A 23,536-nucleotide genomic window follows, 5' to 3' on the forward strand; every position below is an offset into this window, starting at 1 on the left:
TGTGTTAAGGTGAAGAAGGAGACTGTGACTGTTGTGTTAAGGTCAAGAAGGAGACTGTGACTGTTGTGTTAAGGTCAAGAAGGAGACTGTGACTGTTGTGTTAAGGTCAAGAAGGAGACTGTGACCGTTGTGTTAAGGTGAAGAAGGAAACTGTGACTGTTGTGTTGAGGTGAAGAAGGAGACTGTGACTGTTGTGTTAAGGTGAAGAAGGAGACTGTGACTGTTGTGTTAAGGTGAAGAAGGAGACTGTGACTGTTGTGTTAAGGTGAAGAAGGAGACTGTGACCGTTGTGTTAAGGTGAAGAAGGAGACTGTGACTGTTGTGTTAAGGTGAAGAAGGAGACTGTGACTGTTGTGTTAAGGTGAAGAAGGAGACTGTGACTGTTGTGTTAAGGTGAAGAAGGAGACTGTGACTGTTGTGTTAAGGTGAAGAAGGAGACTGTGACTGTTGTGTTAAGGTGAAGAAGGAGACTGTGACCGTTGTGTTAAGGTGAAGGAGACTGTGACTGTTGTGTTAAGGTGAAGAAGGAGACTGTGACCGTTGTGTTAAGGTGAAGGAGACTGTGACCGTTGTGTTAAGGTGAAGGAGACTGTGACTGTTGTGTTAAGGTGAAGAAGGAGACTGTGACCGTTGTGTTAAGGTGAAGAAAGAGACTGTGACCGTTGTGTTAAGGTGAAGAAGGAGACTGTGACCGTTGTGTTAAGGTGAAGAAGGAGACTGTGACTGTTGTGTGAAGGTGAAGAAGGAGACTGTGACTGTTGTGTTAAGGTGAAGAAGGAGACTGTGACTGTTGTGTGAAGGTGAAGAAGGAGACTGTGACTGTTGTGTTAAGGTGAAGAAGGAGACTGTGACTGTTGTGTTAAGGTGAAGAAGGAGACTGTGACTGTTGTGTTAAGGTGAAGAAGGAGACTGTGACTGTTGTGTTAAGGTGAAGAAGGAGACTGTGACCGTTGTGTTAAGGTGAAGAAGGAGACTGTGACTGTTGTGTTAAGGTGAAGAAGGAGACTGTGACTGTTGTGTTAAGGTGAAGAAGGAGACTGTGACTGTTGTGTTAAGGTGAAGAATTAGGAGACTGTGACTGTTGTGTTAAGGTGAAGAAGGAGACTGTGACTGTTGTGTTAAGGTGAAGAAGGAGACTGTGACTGTTGTGTTAAGGTGAAGAAGGAGACTGTGACTGTTGTGTTAAGGTGAAGAAGGAGACTGTGACTGTTGTGTTAAGGTGAGGAAGGAGACTGTGACTGTTGTGTTAAGGTGAAGAAGGAGACTGTGACCGTTGTGTTAAGGTGAAGAAGGATACTGTGACCGTTGTGTTAAGGTGAAGAAGGAGACTGTGACTGTTGTGTTAAGGTGAAGAAGGAGACTGTGACTGTTGTGTTAAGGTGAAGAAGGAGACTGTGACTGTTGTGTTAAGGTGAAGAAGGAGACTGTGACCGTTGTGTTAAGGTGAAGAAGGAGACTGTGACCGTTGTGTTAAGGTGAAGAAGGAGACTGTGACCGTTGTGTTAAGGTGAAGAAGGAGACTGTGACTGTTGTGTTAAGGTGAAGAAGGAGACTGTGACTGTTGTGTTAAGGTCAAGAAGGAGACTGTGACCGTTGTGTTAAGGTGAAGAAGGAGACTGTGACCGTTGTGTTAAGGTGAATAAGGAGACTGTGACTGTTGTGTTAAGGTCAAGAAGGAGACTGTGACTGTTGTGTTAAGGTGAAGAAGGAGACTGTGACTGTTGTGTTAAGGTCAAGAAGGAGACTGTGACTGTTGTGTTAAGGTGAAGAAGGAGACTGTGACTGTTGTGTTAAGGTGAAGAAGGAGACTGTGACTGTTGTGTTAAGGTCAAGAAGGAGACTGTGACTGTTGTGTTAAGGTGAAGAAGGAGACTGTGACCGTTGTGTTAAGGTGAAGAAGGAGACTGTGACTGTTGTGTTAAGGTCAAGAAGGAGACTGTGACTGTTGTGTTAAGGTGAAGAAGGAGACTGTGACTGTTGTGTTAAGGTCAAGAAGGAGACTGTGACTGTTGTGTTAAGGTGAAGAAGGAGACTGTGACTGTTGTGTTAAGGTCAAGAAGGAGACTGTGACTGTTGTGTTAAGGTCAAGAAGGAGACTGTGACCGTTGTGTTAAGGTGAAGAAGGAAACTGTGACTGTTGTGTTAAGGTGAAGAAGGAGACTGTGACTGTTGTGTTAAGGTGAAGAAGGAGACTGTGACTGTTGTGTTAAGGTCAAGAAGGAGACTGTGACTGTTGTGTTAAGGTGAAGAAGGAGACTGTGACCGTTGTGTTAAGGTGAAGGAGACTGTGACTGTTGTGTTAAGGTGAAGAAGGAGACTGTGACTGTTGTGTTAAGGTGAAGAAGGAGACTGTGACTGTTGTGTTAAGGTGAAGAAGGAGACTGTGACTGTTGTGTTAAGGTGAAGAAGGAGACTGTGACCGTTGTGTTAAGGTGAAGGAGACTGTGACTGTTGTGTTAAGGTGAAGAAGGAGACTGTGACCGTTGTGTTAAGGTGAAGAAGGAGTACCGGAGAGTGCTGCGGAAGGCAAGCTGGCTGCCGGAAGGCTGCAGGCGCTGCCTCTTCAAGTGCTTCTCTACACCCTCCTCCCACGAGATCTCCCAGACCACTGGTGCGACCAGCGCCAAGGGCTCACTGTCTCACCTCAGGAACAGCAAGACCTCTGTAGCCAGCAGATACACCGCCACCTCGACATATCCCAGCCAGGTACATGGAGATCAATTCAATGTGTGTGTGTGTGTGTGTGTTTGCTGAATATGTTGCAGAGTGCTGTTGCCAGAATAAGAGGATAATAGGTCAGTTGGACTTGGACTATGGTTTTCTTATACATGTGTAGAAGGTTCGGGAAACTAGATCTTTTGTTTCACCTTCGCCGGTGGTCGGGGGTCCGTGTGGACCCAGAAGGGTGTTTAATTGCAAATATCTCTTAAACTAGTTGGAATTTTTTAATGAGCTTTTAACTTTTAAGAATGCTGCAGGCACCTAAAAAGCTCGTATGTAGTCCTAACATTTCAGCGAGAAGTAATAAAAAAAAACAAAGGTCAAATTTAGACAACAAACATCGTGGGGCCGTGCGGACCCATGTTTCTCAAAGAAGGAAAATCGTGCATCTTTGAGAAGCATGGGTCCGCACGGCCCCACGATGTCTTCCGTGTGTAGTCGATAACCCGGACTGGCGAAGATTGATGTGTCACGGACTCTCTGGACTTTCACTCACGGACACAGCATATGACATTGTGACAACAGCAGAATACTGACTTTATTCCTGTCTTCGTTTCCCTCCTCCTCTTCGCCTACGCCGACCGAAGCCGGGTGGCACAACACAATACGAAGTACACTACATCTTCTCAGTTAGTGGATCTCACAACAACACACGTCCTCTCTCCTCTGTGTCTCTCAACATTCTCTTTCACCCTCTAACATGTACACACAGAATTCAACTATAGCTAGAGTAACAGACAGACATCCAATCAAACTCCTGGTACCTATTAGTAACACAACATTCCAAGATGATACCCCGTTTCATTGGCTGAAGGCAAGAAGGGGGGGAGGGGGGGTGAGGTGTGATTAAAACCTTCCATCCGCAGCAGACAGCTCTCCTCATTCATCCGTATCAAATTCAAAGGAATTCAAAAAATGACAAAAACGCCGAATCCCCCGGGATACCCAGTCAGGCTGGCGGCACATTACATAACGACCACCTGGGGGGCTCAAGGTACCCGTCAACGGCGAGCCTCTGACAAGTCCACCCCCACTTCAAAAGAGATAAGGAAATTCCTTCACCCAAAGGGAGACTGTTAATTGTCTGCAGCTGCATGGCTGGACACGGCTAGCGAATACCAGCACTTTTAGTTAACAGATAATGAATAGACACAAAACACAAACTGATCGGCAACAAAGACTAACTGGACATTGACAATAACTGTACTCTAAAATTGGTGATAGTTCGCCCTGTCACACATGATTTCGTAGTCCCGTTTTACAAGGGGAGAGGAAGATGTGGTGGGGTTGGTGGTTGTGGTCGTGGAGATCACTAAACCCAATCATTGTCAACAATAAGATCATAATGTTCTCTTAAATCTTGTTCTTTAAGGTCCTTCTCACAGGGAGGTCGGTGCAGATTGTAAAGCCGCGTGAAAAGTACGGCAGCGAAGTCGATCTACTGATCGTCACCCCCTCGCAGCTGTCCGATGGCGGCGTCTACCTGGGCGAAGACGACGGCAACGTGTACGGCCCGGACGAAGGTAAATTGACAGAGGGTCAGACGGCGTCGGGTGAGGATATCCTCTGCAAAACTCCGGAGCCGGAGACCAACACGTCCCAGGACTTCAACCTTCCAATGGAATCAAGCAAGGACCAACACTCTAACTCTATCACGGTCTTCGATGTGTAAGAAAGTACTGTTTCAACCTGGAACAAAAGAAAAAATTGCAAAACCAACCGCAAAATGTAGGGATTAAGTGCATCGACACAGTATTTAAAAGGGAAAAAACAAGAAAGTACGTGAAAGGGAAAATAATTAATTCAAAGCTTAATCATTGTTTTGTGAGATTTGGGTCATATTTGGCATGAACCGCTTGCAATTACTGAAATAGAACCGCGCGCGTGTAGATCATGACGTCAGTCGTTATCGGCATCTACTCAACAGAGAATGGCGGTAACCAGTGCCGCACAACATGCGGTGTGGCTCTAGCTGACTATAAATCCGATATTTCAGTGTTTTAGGGCTTACATTAACATGCCACCACTTTTTGATGTTTCTAGTATATATGGTAGTACATTATGATATGTGTAGGTCATTCCATTCGTTCTATGCCTAGTTTGATCATTGTTTGAGACATCAGACTCGACATGTTTGGTTGGCTGACACAGTTATACAACCTGTTCAGAGAAGTATCCGTGGTTATTTGAAGAACGGCAGTTGAACAGATGATTATAATCTAAAAGTTATGTACATGTATCTTTTACTCGCTGACTTCTACATCAATCATATTTATTTGTCAGTTTTATGCACGCTTTGATGTACATGATTTTAAGGGGAGAGGTGGCACGAAAAATGAAATCTGATTATTTTTAAGTTTTCTTTGTTTATGAATATGGGTACTTCATAGAAAGAAAGCCTAAAAAAGCACCTGCATGCCCAGTTTTTGACAAAGCAAGTAATATTTTCATAAAAAATACCAATTTCTTCAATAAAATACGAAAATTACACCCCATGCCCCATGAAATTCAAAAGACATTTTTGAAGCTACAGGCTTCAAATGCAGTGAAAATTACTCCCAGATATCAGTTTCAGACTTATACAGAGCCATTTTGATCAAATTACCCCAGTTCGAATTCATCAGCATAAATTGAGAGATATAAATGTTTGCCCCCAAAATACCGAATCAGGCTTATATTATATTCTCTTAAAAAAAAACAAGAGGCGAAGCCTTCAAGGCTCACGTAAGAACTAGACAAACAATAACACAAACTCAATCACTCCGTCACACATACACACCCACACACACAGTAAGCTTAGGTGACACTGTGCAAGAAAGAGAGACACTAGATCTAGATCTGTCTGTCTGCATGTAGCCTACTTACAGGGACACGACTGCCAAATAGTCTCGGCCCGCTCAAAATAACAATGACCGAGACCACACACACCACGCGAGAGAGAAAGACTACAGGGAGGCATGCCGTCATGATGCATTAATTGACGTCAAACACTTTTGACCGTGACGTAATCTTATGCGAGCTTTATCCATAGTCTTGGATAACCACTCACACATAGACTCGGAAATGTTAAAGTTTCTACCACAGACATACACACACACACGCACAAACGCACAGACAGACAAAGTTACGATCGCATAGGCTACACTTCGTGAGCCCCAAAAATTTATGGGTTTTACAAAAACCGCCTTGAAAGAGTCTAGCAAAATCAAATCTTACTCCTTTAAACGAAAATATATAACTCTACCACAAGTAGTTCTGAAGAAATATCATTTCCCGCGTTGATAACGTCCTTGAAAACCCATATTCAGAGAAAATTGCATTTGAAAGTTTGTGAAGTGTTTCTCTACACATTATGAAGACACAGTAGGGACATCCAGATTCAACCTTCGTCAGACGAACATTCGTCGGTGGTGGGGATTTCCTCTCTATTTTTGACTCACATGCGAAGCAAAAGTGAGTCTATGTACTCACCCGAGTCGTCCGTCCGTCCGTCCGTCCGTCCCGGCGTCCGTCCGTCCGTCCGGAAAACTTTAACGTTGGATATTTCTTGGACACTATTCAGTCTATCAGTACCAAATTTGGCAAGATGGTGTATGATGACAAGGCCCCAAAAAACATTCATAGCATCTTGACCTTGCTTCAAGGTCAAGGTCGCAGGGGCCATAAATGTTGTCTAAAAAACAGCTATTTTTCCCATTTTTCCCATTTTCTCTGAAGTTTTTGAGATTTAATACCTCACCTATATATGATATATAGGGCAAAGTAAGCCCCATCTTTTGATACCAGTTTGGTTTACCTTGCTTCAAGGTCAAGGTCACAGGAGCTCTTCAAAGTTGGATTGTATACATATTTTGAAGTGACCTTGACCCTGAACTATGGAAGATAACTGTTTCAAACTTAAAAATTATGTGGGCGGTGGGGCACATGTTATGCTTTCATCATGAGACACATTTGGTCACATATGATCAAGGTCAAGGTCACTTTGACCCTTATGAAATGTGACCAAAATAAGGTAGTGAACCACTAAAAGTGACCATATCTCATGGTAGAAAGAGCCAATAAGCACCATTGTACTTCCTATGTCTTGAATTAACAGCTTTGTGTTGCATGACCTTGACCTTGGGTCAAGGTCACATGTATTTTGGTAGGAAAAATGTGTAAAGCAGTTCTTAGTGTATGATGTCATTGCTAGGTTTAGCTGAAGGTCAAGGTCATGTAAAGGTCAAGCATGTGAGTCGTATGGGCTTTGCCCTTCTTGTTAACTTTGTGCCTCAATGCGCATGCGCTTGGTTTTTGGCGCTCACCACTGCTTGCCGAAGATCGGGATCTGCGTGGTGAAAAAGGCATGTTTGACGAACCTCAATCAGCAATCTTTGCGAGTATTTTTAGTCCTTTTCATAACGTTAAAAATATGTTTTATGTGCGCAGTGTTAAAGTTTAATATCTTTACGACGCTTCTGTGGACTGTGCATCTGTAAACTGTTCATTTTGGAGGCGTAGTGCATGAACACGGATACCCACACAAAACTTAGAACTTGAGTCGACGGGCGACATATCCTGCCAATTATCTCCCTTGATCTCTCTTGCACAAGACACTTGTTTCCACTAGACCTATTTGTTTTAGAGTTGGCAGATTTTACAGGAATGAATCTAAAAATCGAAAAAAAAAATCAGTGTTGCTTGTGTACCCAGCATATTCAGATGTCTGGAATATTCCGATAAAAAAGACTCGTCATATATAACACAACTCGTCATCACTGTTTCGAAAAACAGACGAACGCACGAAGAACTTCGCGTAGATCTGGACCGAAATTAGAAGGTGGTGACCGTGACGGGATGTGACGTCACCACTTCAACAAACTCGCGAACATCGGAACTCACGAACTTTTGACTCCCGCAGTGGGGCACTGCGGTTATGAAATTAAAAGCCCCTCCTGTTTTTGGAACCGCAGGAGCTTTCTAGTTTGCTGTTAGGTAGATTTTTGGTTCCTCTTTCCTGTCATTCTCTCTTTTTCTTCATGAATTCTTTTCTTTTTTCTGCCTTCTTGCTCATTCACCTGTATTTTTTCCAAAAATCTCTTCTCTTGCCGCTTGTCTCGCGATTCATGTATAGTTTAATCTGTTAGTGTTCTGATGTAAGTCCAGCAGTAGATAGGTTAAGCCTATTTTAACATACTGGAAACTGGTAATCTTCCAGTAGGTATTAATTTAGTTTTACTAAAGCCTGCTGGGACACAAGTAATGGGTTAGTGCATTTGTAAACAGGAATCGCTTGACAAGTGGCCCCCTTCATCCCCCCCTTCCTCGTCCTGATATGGCTCTGCGTAGTCGGCTGGACGTTAAGCAACAAATAAACAAACACACAAACGAACTTTTGACGAAGGCAAGTCTGGATGTCTCTATTGCTGAAAAAAGAGTCTGGGTGTGTTCATGTATTGTTCCAAGTCTTCTTCAAATGATGTTGGTACTTATTCCCCTCCATCCCCCATCAGTCCAGCACCGTACACCTCCCCCTCCAGGTCTTCTCGCTGCTCCAGCTGACGTATACGACCAGCACATCTTGCCCTACGAGCTGCTACAGCGGCCACATCTGTTGCTCTCTCCGCCTTCTGGACCCTCACTTTGTCTTTTTGGCCAAAGCAGAATGAGTAAGCTCAGTAATTGGCAAGCTCATGTGGTCCATGACCTGTGCCAGTGCAAAGTTGCCTCTGTTGAACTTTGCAACAGCCTCAGCGGTGGCTGCTTCCACCCGGTCTTTCCCAACAAAGATTTCTTTGGGACAGTGTCCCCATATGACATTGTGGAGAGACTCATTACTGTTCTGAGTCTTGCCAGGGCCGCGCGCTTGAGAAGAATGGGATGTGTCATTCTCCTATAGATGGCCAGAACAGCATGTGATACTTCCCTGGACAAGGCAGTGCCGTTGTGTCCTGCGTGTGGAGGTGGTGGTAGCCCTTCTGCCCTGGCTCTTTGAAAAAAGCACCATGAGGCTGGCCCGGCTGGACATCTGTCGTGGTGAGGGTCCTCGTCCGTTGAAGTCACATGGAAGAAAGTGGCCCAGATCGCCTGCTGCATTGCTCGCTGATCTTCAAGGTTGTTGAGGATCGCGCAACGGAAGTAGTTTTGCAAGCGTTGACACTTTTCCTTGGTTAGTCGCCACCAAGCCTTCCACCCTTTGATGCCTTGTGGAGAGCTGTGCCCATTCTCTTGGGGAGGTGGTTGGTACATTCCAGCTTGGTGATGGGACGTGTGGGACCGTAGGGCTGAGCTGCAGCGAGAGCATTGAACGCTGCGGAATCTCCGTCCGACAGCATAGTTCTGTACCTGAGGTTGTGACGCTCAACAGACCTGCAGCATGGAAACATTCAATAAACTTAGTGTAAAGTACTGGCTGGAGAACTACTGTCTTGAAAAAAATATGAAAAAGACTGGGGTTCAGGGTTGTTAGGTCTCCGGTCTGATCGGGGGCGCACCACATTGTCAGCAAACAAAAACACTCGTCTACTGTGGCAGCATCCTTCTGAAGGATCAGTGGTGAAGCTGGCCTTCAGGTAGTCATACATTTGCCTGGCGTTGCTGATGATCACCTACAACCAACAAAAACGATATTTTTGTTGTTGCTTGCACCACATACTAACATTTGCACAATGCAGACAATGCCCTTTTATTAGGTGCTATTAAACGAAGTGAGATAACATCTGCAAGCGAAACTTTTAAAATTAAATTACAGCCTTACCTCTCCTGCTAACACAGCCTGTCTAGCTGCTGCCTTGACAATACCCCCGACGCCGTCACAGGGTCCTTTCCCGTGGTAGGATAAAAAAACACCGGTTCTTTCGATGACAATGCCATGGTCAATCATGCAGGATGATACATCCATAAATGGTTCCCTGCTCTTGAACTGGCAGCTGGCACCATCAGTGAACTGAAACTGAAACAAGCAAACAAAATGTAATGCACACACTAAGGAATGAATGTGTACATCTATAAGGTAATTAGGATAGGTGGATATAATGGTATAAGTAGACATCATAGTTCATACTGCACAGCAAAAAAGAAAAAAAGCGAAACATGAGGGAATAAAATAACAGTACCTGGTTTGTAGGCTGTAGGTTTCGGTTGTCTTGCAGATGCTGAAGCAACAGACAGTTGAAGTGGTGCACTGCACTTGCATCATGAGTCATGTCTGGTGAGATAATCACGACACTCTCTGTCACTAGAGCATCACTTGCATCCACACCTGAGGAAGAGTAGGAATAAAACTACAACAGCTGAGCATAACAGATTTTATTAGTTACCAAAAGCACATTTCAAAAATGAAAAAAATAAAATGTTATTTACAGAGTAAAGATAACATACTTGTAGTAGTTTACAGTGGGGAAGACTGTCACTTGTGAGTACGCCCAATGAGCTGACTGGACTTCATTTCATTGGGGGCCCGGTAGCTCAGTTGGTAGAGCACTGGACTTGTGATCGAAAGGTCGCAGGTTCGAATTCGGGACGGGACGGACACGGGTCAACTTTATGTGCAGACCCAGAGACGGAAGCCATGTCCCACCCCCGTGTCATCACAATGGCACGTAAAAGACCTTGGTCATTCTGCCATAAGTGCAGGTGGCTGAATACACCTAAACACGCAGACACCTGGGTAGCGCGACTCCGTTGCTGCTAGCTTTCCACTGAGAGGAAGCGACCCGAATTTCCCAGCGATGGGACAATAAAGTAATGAAAATGAAAAAAAAAAAAAATTGCCACTCACAACGGTAGTCCATCAAACTGAGAAGATGATTGTGTGCTTAGAAGGTTTCCTTTCAGCAGCCTGAACTGCCTGTATTGCGCCAAAGGCTCCAACTCATCCTCTAACTCTGTGAGGAGGTTCAGAACAGTGTCCTGAAATCAAAGTTACAAAAAAGAAGGTAAAGCACGATCAAATTACTGGTGTAGGGGTGTAAAGCATTATAATTATGAAATGTAAAAAAAATAAACCCCTTAAATTTTTGCAAGGCGTCCATCTTTGCCAGCAGATTTGACATTAATTCCTGCAAATGTTTAACTGATGTAGTAGTCAATATTTCATCCATGAAATGACACACACACACACAAAGCTGCCACACACACACACACACACACAAAGCTGCCACACACACACACACACACACACAAAGCTGCCACACACACACACACACACACACACACAAAGCTGCCACACACACACACACACACACAAAGCTGCCACACACACACACACACACACAAAGCTGCCACACACACACACACACACACACACAAAGCTGCCACACACACACACACACACACACACACAAAGCTGCCACACACACACACACACACACACACAAAGCTGCCACACACACACACACACACACAAAGCTGCCAAATGACATGACCTGTTTGCTGATGTTGATCATCTTTGTCTTTTCAAGCTGCCAGCGCAACCAGCAGATGGTGGTCTGTGCTGGAAGGTCTTTCATGAGTTCTCTCAAGTGCTGGACACCACAGTCAGGACACTGCCTTTCGTTGCACTGCCATCTGTTGACATCATCTTTGTCCTGGAAAAGCGTCACATCCAACACCTCCCTCGGCGTGGTCCCCAACTTGATTTGGGCATTGCGCAGTAGTGGCTTAAGTGCCTCAAGTTTTTGTGCAACATTGGTGCAGGATTTGCACAAGCAGCTTGTGCGTTTTAGATTGTCCAGGGTTAGCACGTGCTGTGGGCGTAGTTTCTTGAAAGCAGCCAATGAGATAGCCTGACCAGTCTCCTGAACAAATTCAGCATGTAGAGCTTTCAGCGATTTCGTCAGAACAGCCTTTGGAACGAGATCTTTTTTTCACCATCTTGCGGTCAGGGATTACAATGGAGCACTCTGGCCTTGAGAAAAACTCCAGAACCATAGCTGTAAGGTCAGAAGGCAAACTGTTTCCATGCCCATGGACAGCCTGGGTGGCCGAGTGGTAACGCACTTGCGCTCGCGGAAGCGAGAGGTTGCGAGTTCGACCCTGGGTCTGGGCGTTAGCAATTTTCTCCCCCCTTTCCTAACCTAGGTGGTGGGTTCAAGTGCTAGTCTTTCGGATGAGACGAAAATCCGAGGTCCCTTCGTGTACACTACATTGGGGTGTGCACGTTAAAGATCCCACGATTGACAAAAGGGTCTTTCCTGGCAAAATTGTATAGGCATAGATAAAAAATGTCCACCAAAATACCCGTGTGACTTGGAATAATAAGCCGTGAAAAGTAGGATATGCGCTGAAATGGCTGCGATCTGCTGGTCGATGTAAATGCGTGCTGTATTGTGTAAATAATTCCATCTCACACGGCATGAATAGATCCCTGCGCCTTGAGTCCGAGTCTGGAGATACGCGCGCGATATAAGACTTCATAAGACTTCATATAATAATAATAATTCCTCTGCTTCATCTGGAAGCGTGCTGGCAGCTGCAACAAACTGCCACCGCTGGTTTAGGTTTTTGCTGAGGGAGCTGATGGTCTCTGTGGAGTTTTTGATCATTACAGTTACCAGCTTCTTTCTTTGGACAGTTGCCTCGCGAGTTCTGTTTTCTTTAAGGCTCTCCATGTGGTTAATAATCCTGGCTTCAAGGTTGCAAGGGCTCATAGCCGGTTGAGTAAAAATGCCTCAAGCCTTCAAAGAGGCAGCTTTACGAGGGCTCTTCATGGCTTGCTTGATGTTGTGTGCAGTCACCTCTGCAAACTTGACTGGGTCCTCTGGGTCCTCTGGGTCATGGCATTTGGATCTTGAAGCAGCCTTTCTTAGCGCATCAAGTGATTTGAAGGGCGACCCAGCTGGCTTGCTTGTTGCAGGGCTGTTGGAGGCACCATCTGCTGATGACATGTTGGGGACATCAGTTGAAACCCCAGGGACATCTGGTGCATCGCCACCATCAGAGTTCCTGGTGGCCCTTTTCGCAGACTTGAGCTGAGAGACAGTTTTCCTCTTCGGTGCCTCCTTGGTGTAATATCTCACCATGCGCCTGGAAATGCAAAGCAAGTTACTATTGAATATCGGGAAATAAAACAACATGCCCAAATAAAATTGTGAATTTGTTAAGGGGGAAAAAAAAGTACCAGAGTTCAAAGAGATGGATAGAAGATTGATCTTCTGTGTCGTACCTTATCTTCACTGGCAAGTCAAAGCTTTTTTTTTTAATTCAGTTCCAAGAGAAGTTCAAAATTGTTCAAAAGAATACCCTTAGTCGGTTCACACACTGATTTCTCTGTCTTCCTTTATTTGGTGTTTAACGCCGTTTTCAACCACTCAAGTAGGTGTAATTTTGTAGACACGAGAAAAAAAAGTTTAAAAAAGGTATGACCTACCTACATACCCTATTTTGTTTTGGCTATGTTACCTTAACCCCACTTTTTTGTTTTTGTTTTGCCTAACGAAATGTGCCTCTGGTCAAAGTTAGCGTTACTATTAGTTTTCAGTATAGTATTTGGGTTGATGGATTTGTACTTGCTTTTTGTTGTAGGCCTCCCTTATTTCACTGCTCCGATTTTTGCGCCACTGCTGCATATATTCTTTATGTTTTGCCTTTTTGTCGCTCTTCTCCGCCTTCACCCTCTCAACCCCACATCTTGTTGCTGCAGCTTTTTGTTCTTTCTCAGCTTTTCTAGCCCGGTATGCTGCTTGACGATTTCGTTGAAGCTCCCTGTTGCATTATAAAACAGTGATTAACTTAACGTAAAACAGTGCTTCAGTTTGATTTAGGGCATGAGGGGTCAAATGACCTCTGGCAACTGAAAATGAGGGGTCACTGCATGGGCCAAAGCACACCACAATGACATTACGCATCAGACAGGTGTGCGCCACAGGTATGGCATGCCATGCCGCGGCGTCATTTTTAAAAATTATGCGTGAATGGCGCAGGCGCGCCAGCAAACGGAGGGACTGCGTAAAATAGGGGGTAAATCTTGTATTCATATGGAAAATTACGAAACAAAAAATGTCTGAACAAGTTTAAACTCGTATACACTGCCCTCAATGAAACGGGTATGAAAACGTAACACACAGTCAGTCGGGGTATTATCACATGCAAGTTGATCAATTGGCAGTATCGCAGCTTGAAATCTGAGGAAGTTGAAGGTGTTGCAAACATCACAAGAGAATCAAGACTCCAAACCTGTTATGTTGTTTGTGTTCAAGTGTTGAGTTCTCCCGCGATTTCTTCACACGCTCTTTCTCTTGGTTGCGGAAGTCTGCGAAAGCAGTGCCGCCCTTTTCTCTCAGAGTCTCCAGCTTCATCTCCCACTGACCCCTTTTCTTCATTGACACATCCTCCTCAAATGAGTAGTTGTAGGCCCTCTTTGCCCGTATGATATATCCCAGAATATCTGCCACAACAGAATTGAATGCTGTCAATTACAGGTGGTTTTTTTTTAGACATGTTGTCATCAGACATGCTTTCTAAACATACATTTAACTGTATATTATATGTTTTCCCTGGAATGTTTTGTGATGATGGATGTAGCATCATAGTAAAGCTGTATGTATGTACATACTGTCAGTGTCACTTTCATCTTATGTTGTTGTGATGTTATGCTCATGCATTATGCAATACATTCTGTATCAGAAAATTCAGACTAATGCAATGTTTGCACTATCACATTGCATCACACAGCAGCTTTAAAATACATTTATAGACCAGGGCTAGTATTCTTGAAAAAGCTGCAACATTATGTCCTTTGAAGTCAAACTGTCGTTTAACTACCGCCCGGTATTTATTTTTACTGCCCAGTAATTATTTATTTTCCCCCGGTATTAATATGTGTCTGGCGGAAGGTCGGCAGCTACCATTGGTTATTTTTAGAATAGGAGATCCCTCATGCTTGCTCCTCTCTACAAACAATATTTGAACAAGATTTATTCTTGAAAAAGCTGGAACTCATATACTGGCCTGTAAAACTCAATAAGTCCGTCAACTGCTAAGTGTTATTTATGAAACACCGGTAAGTCCTTACCGGGTTGTCTCCGAGCTGTAAAGTTAGAGGACCCCTCCCCCTCCTGTAAAGTCGCTACCTGTCAGTAACTTCACCAACACTGTCCATTAAAACCGTCAAGTTCGAATAAATCTTGTTCAAATATTGTTCGTAGATTATGTCCCTCATGGACACACATTGGTGTCATTTAAGCACCGATGCATTGCGGCCTTACTTGTTTTTGTTTTACTCTTTGTCATTAATTTTGTTTGTTTTTACATTTAGTCAAGTTATGACTAAATGTTTTAACATAGAGGGGGGAATCGAGACGAGGGTCGTGGTGTGTGTGTGTGTGTGTGTGTGTGTGTGTGTGTGCGTGCGTGCGTGCGTGTAGAGCGATTCAGACCAAACTACTGGACCGATCTTTATGAAATTTGACATGAGAGTTTCTGGGTATGATATCCCCATACGTTTTTTTCATTTTTTGGATAAATGTCTTTGATGACGTCATATCTGGCTTTTCGTGAAAGTTGAGGCGGCACTGTCACGCCCTCATTTTTGACTCACATGCGAAGCAAAAGTGAGTCTATGTACTCACCCGAGTCGTCCGTCCGTCCGTCCGTCCGTCCGTCCGTCCGTCCGTCCGTCCGGCCGGCCGTCCGGAAAACTTTAACGTTGGATATTTCTTGGACACTATTCAGTCTATCAGTACCAAATTTGGCAAGATGGTGTATGATGACAAGGTTCCAAAAAACATACATAGCATCTTGACCTTGCTTCAAGGTCAAGGTCGCAGGGGCCATAAATGTTGTCTAAAAAACAGCTATTTTTCACATTTTTCCCATTTTCTCTGAAGTTTTTGAGATTGAATACCTCACCTATATATGATATATAGGGAAAAGTAAGCCCCATCTTTTGATACCAGTTTGGTTTACCTTGCTTCAAGGTCAAGGTCACAGGAGCTCTTCAAAGTTGGATTGTATACATATTTTGAAGTGACCTTGACCCTGAACTATGGAAGATAACTGTTTCAAACTTAAAAATGATGTGGGGCACATGTTATGCTTTCATCATGAGACACATTTGGTCACATATGATCAAGGTCAAGGTCACTTTGACCCTTATGAAATGTGACCAAAATAAGGTAGTGAACCACTAAAAGTGACCATATCTCATGGTAGAAAGAGCCAATAAGCACCATTGTACTTCCTATGTCTTGAATTAACAGCTTTGTGTTGCATGACCTTGGATGACCTTGGGTCAAGGTCACATGTATTTTGGTAGGAAAAATGTGTAAAGCAGTTCTTAGTGTATGATGTCATTGCTAGGTTTAGTTATTTGACCTTGACGGTCAAGGTCATGTCAAGGTCAAGCATGTGAGTCGTATGGGCTTTGCCCTTCTTGTTTTAACCAAATTGGTTGAAATTTTGGTCAAGTAATGTTCGACGAAGCCCGGACTTCGGTATTGCATTTCAGCTTGGTGGCTTGAAAACTAATGAGTGAGTTTGGTCATTAAAAATCGGAAACTTGTAATTAAAATTATTTTTTTATTAAACGATCCAAACACAATTTCATCTTATTCCTCGTCATTTTCTGATTCCAAAAACATATACATATGTTATATTTGGATTAAAAACAAGCTCTGAAAATTAAAAATATAAAAATTATGATCAAAATTAAATTTCCGAAATCGATTTAAAAACTATTTCATCTTATTCCTTGTCGGTTCCTGATTCAAAAAACATATAGATATGATATGTTTGGATTAAAAACACGCTCAGAAAGTTAAAACGAGGAGAGGTACAGTAACTTGAAGCGTGCTATGAAGCACAGCGCAACCGCTGCCGCGCCAAACAGGCTCGTCACTTTCACTGCCTTTTGCACTAGCGGCGGACTACGTTCAGTTTCATTCTGCGAGTTCCACAGCTTGACTAAATGTAGTAATTTCGCCTTACGCGACTTGTTGTTTATTTTCTTCGTGTACATTGTAATATCAAAATTGATTTAAAAAAATAATTTTAGGCGAGAATGAGGTTTTTTTAAATTGATGGTTAACATGATATTACCGTTAACTACCTTGTATACGCCCACCCACCCTATGTACCAGTTTTGCCCAAAAGTTGGGGGTGGGCGTTTACTAGGTACTATACCCTTGGCAGGAGCGGGTCCTTAGCTAGAAAAACGATATTTTGGTCATCTGTGATAGAAGTGTTCAAAGGATGCGTTATTGCACAAAACTCCCCCCCTCCCCCCCCCCCCCCCCCCCGCTCTCTCTCTCTCTCTCTCTCTCTCACACACACACACACACACACACTTAAAATCAACCTCTTCAGACATCACTTCCCGCCAAAGATGAAGCTTTGAAGATGAAGACCATTGTTGGAGCAGTCCGCGGTACAAGCCATCAACAACTGTACGACGAGTCAGGCTTTATTTCACTTTAAGAGAGGCTTTTGTTTGTTTGTTTGTTTGTTTGTTTGCTTAACGCCCAGCCGACCACGAAGGGCCATATCAGGGCGGTGCTGCTTTGACATATAACGTGCGCCACACACAGGACAGAAGTCGCAGCACAGGCTTCATGTCTCACCCAGTCACATTATTCTGACACCGGACCAACCAGTCCTAGCACTAACCCCATAATGCCAGACGCCAGGCGGAGCAGCCACTAGATTGCCAATTTTAAAGTCTTAGTTATGACCCGGCCGGGGTTCGAACCCACGACCTCCCGATCACGGGGCGGACGCCTTACCACTGGGCCAACCGTGCTGGTTTTAAGAGAGGCGTAAACGTCAAAAATTGATATTATTTCACAAGATTGTACACCGTAAGGTGCCAAACTACTTACTTGCGATATTGCCACCATTAATATCAACTAATAATCCATATCGCCAGCGCAGACCTTTAGATAGGAAAGTTCCATCGTTTAACACTGCATTATACAAAAACTCATTTCTCCCATCTACAACACACCTCTGGAATTCTTTACCAGACTACATAAAACTTAGTAAGTCCCTCAAGCACTTTTTGTCAAAAAACGATTTAAGTCCGCCGTGTTATTGGTATTCTGGAGATCGCATATCACAAACAATTCACTGTAAGCTCAGGCTATATATAAGTGATCTTAATAACGATCTAGTGAGACGACACGTTGCTCCAGATGCATCTTGTGACTGCGGATTTCCGTCCGAAACCGTAAAACACTTCCTATTAGATTGTCCAAATTATCGCGAAGCACGTCAAGAAACCATACATACCCTCCCTAACCACAGTATTCACCTCCCCCACCTTCTAAATGGAGACAGACAGTATTCTCTAGATTTGAACAGGAACATTTTTTCCGGAGTACACTCGTTCATTGAACGTTCAGGCCGCTTTGGGCAAACCAGAATCAATGTTCCACAAGCCGGACAACAACTTTAATTTCTTCACAACTCCTACCCATCCCTCTTCTTTTTATTCATTTTCCCCTGCTTCCTTCCTCTTACTGTCTTTCTTTATAATGATTATGCAACGTTTATTATGTTATGATAATTTTGGATGATTAATGAGATGAGGATGATTATAATGATGATGCTTTGGATTTCCAATTTGGTTTATTTAGACAAATTGTTCAGCCGTTACCGCCTTACGTTATAATATCCATGCAGCTTCTAGCTTATTGCTGTTACCTGTGTCTTTTGTATACATGTCATGATTGTAACATTTGTTGAAATAAACTTATGTTTAAACCAAAGATGAAGCTTTCGTTTCTTCTTTTTCCTCCCAGTCAAAAATGCATTGCGATTCTCTAGCCACTCCAGAAACATTTTTCTGTCCAATCCCCGAAGCATGTCTAAGGAAAGGAAACAATTGAAAAACAACAATAACAGCAGACTGAATAATCTTTATTTATTTTCCTTGTCTACTAGTCCACTGGTCGAAACTGGGGGGTGAGCGTTTACTTGGTACTAGACCATGTACACCTGCATGCAACTGAGGTTTATAAAAAAAATTTTTTTTAAATCTCCCCGTGTTTTTATTTCATTCAGTTTGTTTGGGTTGTTGCTATTGACTTTGAAACTGACACGCCGGCGAAAACGCCGGTAACGCGTGCGCAGAGAAGAGCAAGCATCGGGGATCTTCAATTCTAAAAATAACCAACTGGTAGCTGCCGACCTTCCGCTAAACACACATGAATACCGGGGAAAAATAAATAATTACTGGGCAGTAAAAATAAATACTGGGCGGTAGTTAAACGACAGTTTGACTTTGAAGGACACAATGTTGCAGCTTTTAGCCAGCGTGTCAGTTTCAAAGTCAATAGCAACTACCCAAACAAACTGAATGAAATAAAAACACGGGGAGACCCTTTTTATTTATTTTTTTTGTTTTTTGTTTTTAATCTCAGTTGCATGCAGGTGGCTGCTACCGCATTTTAGGTGGGTTTTTTCTCTCTCACCTTTGCTTTTTTAAGCGGGAAGCATCCTTCTTCATGGTTATTTATTTATTTTTTTTAATCAAATGTTTACATGTTTAAGTTAACAAACTTTATCAATAAACTAATATCATCAGGGTCATGTGGGTTTTTCGGGCTACGGTCGGCTCCTACCCAGAGTGGAAGTGCTATGGTTCCTATGGGAAGGCTGGAATCACACAGCCGAGTGTCATTCACTTAACGAATGCGACTTTGAGGGTGCTCAGGTTCTGTTTACCTGACCAACACCGCAGGTGCTGCAGTTCTCGGGCCTGGTTGACACCAGGATATATTATGACAGTAAGCGTAGAGTGCTGCCCTGTCACGTAGTCTCAAACCAAAATTGGAAATCCATAGCATCATCATTACAATCATCCTCATCTCATTAATCATCCAAAAATTATAAATTGTCCTTGCTCTTGTGGCCCTTCATGCCCAGAGCTCTCATGGTGACCTTGGTCTCAGTGTTCCTGTTCCATCCTTCCCTGAAAAGTACTTCTGCTGTCAGTCTTCAACGTGTGACGTTCTGGGGGTCGACGGAGGGACGTGGTGGCTGTCTGCTCTCTGGAGGGGACCCTCACTCAGTCTGGCTCCGCGACTTAGCAGTCAATGTCGTTAGTAGGGGGCATAGTAGGTAGTGGGCTGCGTCCGTTAGCTCGGGACAGACCCACTACTGAACACCGTCGAAGTGACTCAGCAGAAGTGCAGTGTCATCTTCCGAGGGTAGCCTACCGCAACGACCCGACATCCCTCCCTGGAGCGTCTGTAAAATCGGCAAGTCTGGCAGCGGAACGAAATTCAGATGTGGATGGAGCAGTGAGTGCAGGGACGGGGCGGCGTGAGAGCACACCGGGACAAGGAACAGATGTAAGAAAAAAAAACTTTTTAATACATTTTTCTTCCTACCGCCAGTATACTGGTGCTATGTCGTGAAAAAGTAAGATTTAAAAAAACAAAAACATTCCAGCCTACAATTTTTTTTTTTAAACAATTTTGCTATTATAACGCAGTCTTTTGCACATGAAGAAAATAAACAAAAATAAACAAATGCCAAAGAGTAAATAAAAATTACGGGCAGATAGAGATTTGAACTCGACTCAATCACGCATCAGGCGAACGAGAGAACCGCTCGATCACGGAATCAGTTGAAGATAATCGGACACTGTAATGCATTAAAGAAGACGCTAGCACGCTTTCACAACAAGCCTGTATGATCGAGCATCGGTTGAAATCTTTCGCGAGCGGTATCTCGTATTTGTCTGCAATGCATTGGTGCTTAAATGACACCAATGTGTGTCCATGGGGGACATAAATCTACAAACAATATTTTAACAAGATTTATTCAAAATTGACGGTTTTAGAGGAGGGGGATGGGTCCTCTAACTTTACAGCTCGCAGACACCGAGTCTTTACCGGAGTTTCATGAATAACACTTAGCGGAGTTATCGAGCGGAAGTGATTTTACAGGCCGGTATATGAGTTGCAGCTGTTTCAAGAATACGAGCCCTGCAGGGCTCGTATTCTTGAAAAAGCTGCAACATTGTGCCCAGTAATTATTTATTTTCCCCCGGTATTAATGTGTGTCTGGCGGAAGGTCGGCAGCTACCAGAATTGGTTATTTTTAGAATAGCAGATTCCTCATGCTTGCTCCTCTCTACAAACAATATTTGAACAAGATTTATTCTTGAAAAAGCTGCAACTTATATACTGGCCTGTAAAACTCAATAAGTCCGCCAACTGCTAAGTGTTATTTATGAAACACCGGTAAGTCCTTACCGGGTTGTCTCCGAGCTGTAAAGTTAGAGGACCCCTCCCCCTCCTGTAAAGTCGCTACCTGTCAGTAACACTGTCCATTAAAACCGTCAGGTTCGAATAAATCTTGTTCAAATATTGTTCGTAGATGTATGTCCCTCATGGACACACATTGGTGTCATTTAAGCACCGATGCATTGCGGTCAAATACGAGCTTCTGCTCGCGAAAGATGTCAACCGATGCTCGATCATAACGGCCTGTTGCGAAAGCGTGCTTGCGTCTTGTTTAATGCATTACAGTGGCGTGAATTTGGTGTCTGATTCCGTAGCCGAACGGTTATCGAATTCGCCTGATGCGCGATAAGTAAACATGACATATGTATATATTGTTTGATTCAGAATTTCATGAAAAATACGGTGCAATCAATTTTGAATCTGTTTGCGAAAATTTGATGTCAATGACAACCTTAATGAGCAAACTCATTTATTAATTTGTAAGCCTCCAAGCTGAAATACAATACCAAAGTCCGGGCTTCGTCGAAGATTATTTGACAACAAGAAGGGCAAAGCCCATACGACTCACATGCTTGACCTTGACCTTAACTAAACCTAGCAATGACACCATACACTAAGAACTGCTTTACACATTTTTCCTACCAAAATACATGTGACCTTGACCCAAGGTCAAGGTCATCCAAGGTATTGCAACACAAAGCTGTTAATTCAAGACATAGGAAGTACAATGGTGCTTATTGGCTCTTTCTACCATGAGATATGGTCACTTTTAGTGGTTCACTACCTTATTTTGGTCATATTTCATAAGGGTCAAAGTGACCTTGACCTTGATCATATGTGACCAAATGTGTCTCATAATGAAAGCATAACATATGCCCCACATAATTTTTAAGTTTGAAACAGTTATCTTCCATAGTTCAGGGTCAAGGTCACTTCAAAATATGTATACAATCCAACTTTGAAGAGCTCCTGTGACCTTGACCTTGAAGCAAGGTACACCAAACTGGTATCAAAAGATGGGGCTTACTTTGCCCTATATATCATATATAGGTGAGGTATTGAATCTCAAAAACTTCAGAGAAAATGGGAAAAATGTGAAAAATAGCTGTTTTTTAGGCAACATTTATGGCCCCTGCGACCTTGACCTTGAAGCAAGGTCAAGATGCTGTGTATGTTTTTTGGGGCCTTGTCATCATACACCATCTTGCCAAATTTGGTACTGATAGACTGAATAGTGTCCAAGAAATATCCAACGTTAAAGTTTTCCGGACGGACGTCCGGACGGACGGACGGACGGACGGACGGACGGACGGACGGACGGACGGACGGACGACTCGGGTGAGTACATAGACTCACTTTTGCTTCGCATGTGAGTCAAAAATGTCATCAAAATCGGTTGGAAAATGAGAGCGTGACAGTGCCGCCTCAACTTTCACAAAAAGACGGATATGACGTCATCAAAGACACTTAAAAATAAAGTTTGGGGAAATTATACTAAGGAACTCTCATTCTCAAGTTTCAGGCAGATCGGTTAAGTAGTTTTCTCGGAACCGATCTATACACACACACACACACACACACACACACACACACACACACACACACACACACACACACACACACACACACACACACACACACACACAAACACATCACCACAACCCTTGTCTCGATTCCCCGTCTCTATATAACTTGACTAAATGTAAAAAATAAAAAATAAATAAAAAAGAACGCGTCGCAGGGAAAAAGGCTTTTTCCTACACTGCCCAAAATAAGTCAAGGACCAAAAATCCAAACACAAATTACGCAAAAACCGATCAACCAAAAACATGGAACTTGTAATATGTTGTGGTCAAATCATTCAACAACAATCACGCCAAAGTGCATTGAATTCCATTCATAAACAATTGAGTTATTGTCTCTTAAGTGAAGGGGGGGTCAAAATCAAAAGTCGCAAGTCTTTGCAGATTGTCAATTCCAATGTTTCACCGGTTCCCAAAGTTCAATAATGGGTATAACCCCCACGATTCTGGCAGCACTCGTTGCAGCAATCCTTCATTGAGTGGACAATGTTTGCCAGATTAGCCTGGGGGATGGCCTGCCACTATCGCTGAAGAAGAACGAGCAGTTGTTGGAGGTTTGCAGGTGGAGCATGATTCTCGCGAACACGACGGCCCAACATGTCCCACGCATGCTCGATAGGGTTCATGTCGGGACTGTTGGCTGGCCAATCCATCCTGTTGATCTGTACCTGCTGCAGGAAGGCGTCCACAAGCCGTGCTCGATGTGGGGGAGCAGTATCGTCCTGTAGCACTGCATGGGGCCCAATCTGACGCAGCTTGGGCAGGACATGGGGCCTGAGGATCTGGTCCCTGTAGACAAGGGCATTCAAGTTGCCCCGTACATGGTACAGTGGGGTCCTGTGGTGCTCGCTGATCCCAGCCCACACCATCACTGACCCTCCCCGGTAGGCTCTTCTCTCCCTCACGCATGAGGGATCATGCGTTCTCCTGGACGCCTCCAGACCCTGGTCCTGCCATCATCATGCTCCAGACTGAATCGATATTCATCGGAAAACAGTACATGGGCCCACTGCTGTCGATTCCATCTCAAATGGCGGGTGGACCAGGCCAGCCTTGCCATCA

The 23,536-nt window shown here is 43.7% G+C and overlaps 1 protein-coding gene across 1 annotated transcript in view; it reads left to right on the forward strand.

Annotated features, from left to right (window-relative positions):
* The window catches only part of LOC138977985 (adhesion G protein-coupled receptor L3-like), a 37,383-nt gene extending 26,663 nt beyond the window's left edge, over positions 1-10,720 (forward strand). The window contains exons 5-6 of the mRNA XM_070350593.1: positions 2,494-2,706; positions 4,094-10,720. Of these exons, the coding sequence (XP_070206694.1) occupies positions 2,494-2,706; positions 4,094-4,393 (513 nt within the window). The 3' untranslated portion in view covers positions 4,394-10,720. The remainder of the gene's footprint in view (positions 1-2,493; positions 2,707-4,093) is intronic.
* Positions 10,721-23,536: the final 12,816 nt, after the last annotated feature.

This window comes from Littorina saxatilis, linkage group LG10 (assembly GCF_037325665.1).
Source record: "Littorina saxatilis isolate snail1 linkage group LG10, US_GU_Lsax_2.0, whole genome shotgun sequence".
Lineage (NCBI taxonomy): Eukaryota > Metazoa > Mollusca > Gastropoda > Littorinimorpha > Littorinidae > Littorina > Littorina saxatilis.